General features: G+C 32.8%; 1 protein-coding gene across 1 annotated transcript in view; it reads left to right on the top strand.

Annotated features, from left to right (window-relative positions):
- Positions 1-3571: 3571 nt before the first annotated feature.
- LOC105622980 (protoheme IX farnesyltransferase, mitochondrial) overlaps positions 3572-4024 on the top strand; it is a 3966-nt gene continuing 3513 nt past the window's right edge. Inside the window, exons 1-2 of the mRNA XM_012204384.1 lie at positions 3572-3649; positions 3730-3973. Of these exons, the coding sequence (XP_012059774.1) occupies positions 3572-3649; positions 3730-3973 (322 nt within the window). The remainder of the gene's footprint in view (positions 3650-3729; positions 3974-4024) is intronic.

The following is a 4024-nucleotide window of genomic DNA, read 5'->3' as shown; positions in this document are numbered from 1 at the left end:
TCGACTTTAGACGACTTGGAGACATCTCTAAGTCATACAATATCTCCTTAAAGACGACTGTGAGCTGACTTTAAGTCAACTATTCTAGCTGTGGTCCGATTCATGCCCACAACGCTCATGAACAGCATTCATTCTTATTTATATAATATATAATATATATATAAAGTATATATAGTTAAATAACAAGGACGAAATGATTCCACATTTAAGTTTTATGAGCGTAAATCGCACTAGACGTCCTAAAGTCGATATTGGAAGGACGTCTGTACAAAATCGACTTATAATTAATTTTAAAGCCTGACTTAGCAAATCAACTTACAGTCGATGTTTATGCTGTTAGAGTACATTTATGCGACTATACAAGTTGTGTGGATATATCCTTATTCTTTGTTCTCTATTCCTTTCATTGTGTGCAGCTCCTATAAAGCCTGTGGCACATGATGCTTGTTTTTCTGCTGGATTGCTAACTGGATTACTCTAGATCTATAATAAAGTTCTAAACCTTAGCTATATATAAGAAATGGACGAATCATAGTCGATTATTCTTTTCGAATTCGAATTCTGTAAGTTCGGATTTACAATTTAATAGATTAAGCTTTAAACCGTAAAAAATTAACCAATACAGTCGAATGCGAAGAGAATAATTGATTATGATTCATCCATTCCTTATGACTTAAGGCTTAAAACATTGTATCCGAGGTTAGAATCTTGTCATATTAGTGCGTTGCTGACACTATAGCCAATATGTGAAAGTTAATCAACACAGAAGTATGTATGGTCAGAGACAAAAAGGTTGCAACAAATACAACAAAAAACCAATCGCTCGATAGGTTGTATATCGAAACCATCATCAAAAAAAAGTGTTGCAACCTTTTAATTCATGATTGTACTATAGCCGATCACAAAAAAGTTGCAATACTTTATTTTCGATGGGTTTCGGAATGCAGTTTGCTCATCGAGCTATTATTCTATTATTCATGGATTTACAAATAAGAACCAATTGCTTGATGAGTAGACTGCATTCCAAAACCTATCGATTTTGCATAAATGTACATTCACCGATTAAAAGGTTGCAACACTTTTTTTTAATGGATTTCGGAATGATTTTTACTTATAGATCTGTAAGTAAAAATCAATCGCTTAGTGAGTAGCATTTCAAAAATCATAGAAAAAAATTTGTTGCAATCTTTTTAGTCGGTGAATGTACATTTATTTCTTTGAATAAAAATAATAACTTTTCTAAATTGAATGCTGCCAATGACTGTTAGCCTAGTTGGCCACTTTTGACCAGTTTCTGATATTTCTTGGCCCACTGTGCACATAACCTAATTTATTTATTTTTATTACTGATCCAGAGGATTCAATGCAATCAGAATTTAATAACTGTTTAATTCAGCGTATTAATATTGCAAATGATACACGAAAAGTATGAATAATATATCGTTTCTCTGTCGCTCAAATATCAAATTTAAGAGTGCGATTACATGGAGCGCGATACGCGGTACGCGGTACAGTACTAATAGTAACTAACTAGACAACTAGAAAACCGCGTACCATGTAACGCCTATTTTTTTCAATTAGATGGAGCGCACATTACTATACACATTGCTATGCACTTTTTAATGGAATTAATTAATTTAAACGCAATTATTAAATAAATCTCTAAATTATTAAAAAAATAAGAGTATCGATTAAGTGTGCATAAAAATAAATTAATATATTTAAAAAAATTCATACTAATGTGAGTTTGTCATTAGCCCGTGCCGCAAACCGCGCTCAATGTAATATTAGCGAAAGAAAGAGGCGATACATGGTACGCGATTTCCTAGTTGCCTAGTTAATTACTATTAGTTACTGTATCGCGTACTGCGCTCCCCATATAATCGCACTCTCACTGGCTCTTGCACATCAACGCGATGCGCGACACGCGATACTAGAGCACTAGAAATGTAGGTAGGTATTCGTGTCCATCATTTTTATTCCTTTTCCCACTCCTTGCTCTCCATTCCATCACTGAATTGTATGTGGGTTAAGCTGGAAACACAATGAAAAGCACAGGCAAATAGGAACAGGGAATAAAAGATTTTAATCTATCAGAAACTGTCCATTCTATTATTCATGGTTTCTGATAAGTTGAAATCTCTTATTTCCTGTTCCTATTGCCTGTGCTTTTTATTGTTTTTCCAGCTTAACCCGTCACAGCTCAATAAATTTTCATTAATCCAGCCCGGATAAATTTTCGAACGCAGTCTAATAAAAGTATAATATCTAATATATATTAAGTGTGGGAAAAAGTTCGTGACGTTTTTTTAATGCCATCTAACGGGAAAAACGCCACGAACTTTTTCCTATATCTAATATAATTTTTCCAGTAGAAGTTGTAAGATATTTTGTTATCATATATCAAGGTTGTAGTATATAAGGATATCAATCATAAAACTTGATTCCTAGGATGAAAAGTGAAAATTTTTACTATTGAAATTAATTACATTGAAATTAATGGAAAAATTTTTCACTTTTCATTTTCCATCCTAAGGATTAAGTTTCGTGATCACCAAGATCACATTTTTTTCAATTAATTCTGTTTGTGTAGCCATGCGCAGCTTGACTCATTCGCTTGTCGCGTACGAAGAATGTTCAACTTCGCCCAATTTTTGCTGCAATACTTGGAAAAATTATATATATGGTTATTGGATTGTGTTTAGAAATTTATCCGGATGCATCCATGTATTATTTATCTTCATTTAATATTTGATGAACAACAAAGATAAAATGATACATAGATGGATTCGAATGAAAGCAATCTGGATGTCGTGCGTCGCGCTGGTGTACAAGAGCCATCACGCTTTTTGTCCTTTTTTATATATAAAATTGTCGCTCTAAAGGCTTAAATACAATAGGCACAAGAAACAGGGAATAACGATCTGTCCAATCAAAGCTCTGGGATATAATATCGAACTTACATAGAGTCATACCAGAGCTCTGATTGGACGGCTTGTTATTCCTTGTTGCCTGTGCCTATTGTGTTTAAGCCTATTGTGTTTATCGTTTTGCGATAAAAGGCATCACGTGAAACTTTTTGTCGCTGAAACGGCCAGTTTGAGCAACTCATGAAAATGCTTCTTTAAGCAACATAAATCACGTGGCGCTCGTTTGACGCTGAATATGAGATAAGCGACATCATGAACATGTACCTTAATGTTTCCGAACGCATTCAGTTCTTGAAAATTTGAATCACATGACTTTCGCTGCTGCAGTGCATTAGTGTGCTGCGCATGAAGTCAGCTTAATATAACATAGTTTGTCTCTTCATCCTTTACTTTCAGTAATATTGAAACGTATTGAAAGTTTTTATTGATACATTTTTATTGATTATGTAATAATAAACATGTACTAACGATAAGAATCATGTTAGCGCATGAAAATGTCTGTGAGTACGAAATTATATTATCTGAAAATTGCGAAAACGAATGTTTTCCTGCTCATAACAGTTTTGATTAGGTTATTTTGTACTTATAGATATTATTTTACATTTAGGTCGATAGAAATGAACAATTAAATAAAATTAATCATGTTATTTATTATTCGTCAATTAAGAAATTGTCGGCACATATCATGCAGTTTTGTGCCAAAATGTTCTGTCATCATGGTTCGTAGCATTGATAAAATTTATTCACGTATTGCTCTATAATTTTTATAAGAAAAAGAAATAAAAAACTGTAATTCTAGTATTCTGGCTTTCCAAGACGAAAATCTACAAAGACTGGAAGCATGGAAGAATTTGCACAAACTATGAAAGGTGGTCACAAACGAATTGGTCTTACTACTCTAGTTTCTTTATCTGAGAAAAATGTTGCACGTAAAATTGAAAAAGATCCATGTAAAATAGAAAAGTCAGAATGGACATCTTTAATAATGGATTATACAAAGCTTCATAAGCATTATCTCAAATTATCAAAGATTAAATTGACATGTATGTATATCAGTCTTTTACTACACATGTGTATATATATATATATATATA

This window comes from Atta cephalotes (assembly GCF_000143395.1).
Source record: "Atta cephalotes unplaced genomic scaffold scaffold00051, whole genome shotgun sequence".
Taxonomy (NCBI): Eukaryota; Metazoa; Arthropoda; class Insecta; order Hymenoptera; family Formicidae; genus Atta; species Atta cephalotes.
The sequence above is the reverse complement of the archived record's forward strand: the minus strand, read 5'-3'. Positions and strand labels throughout refer to the sequence as shown.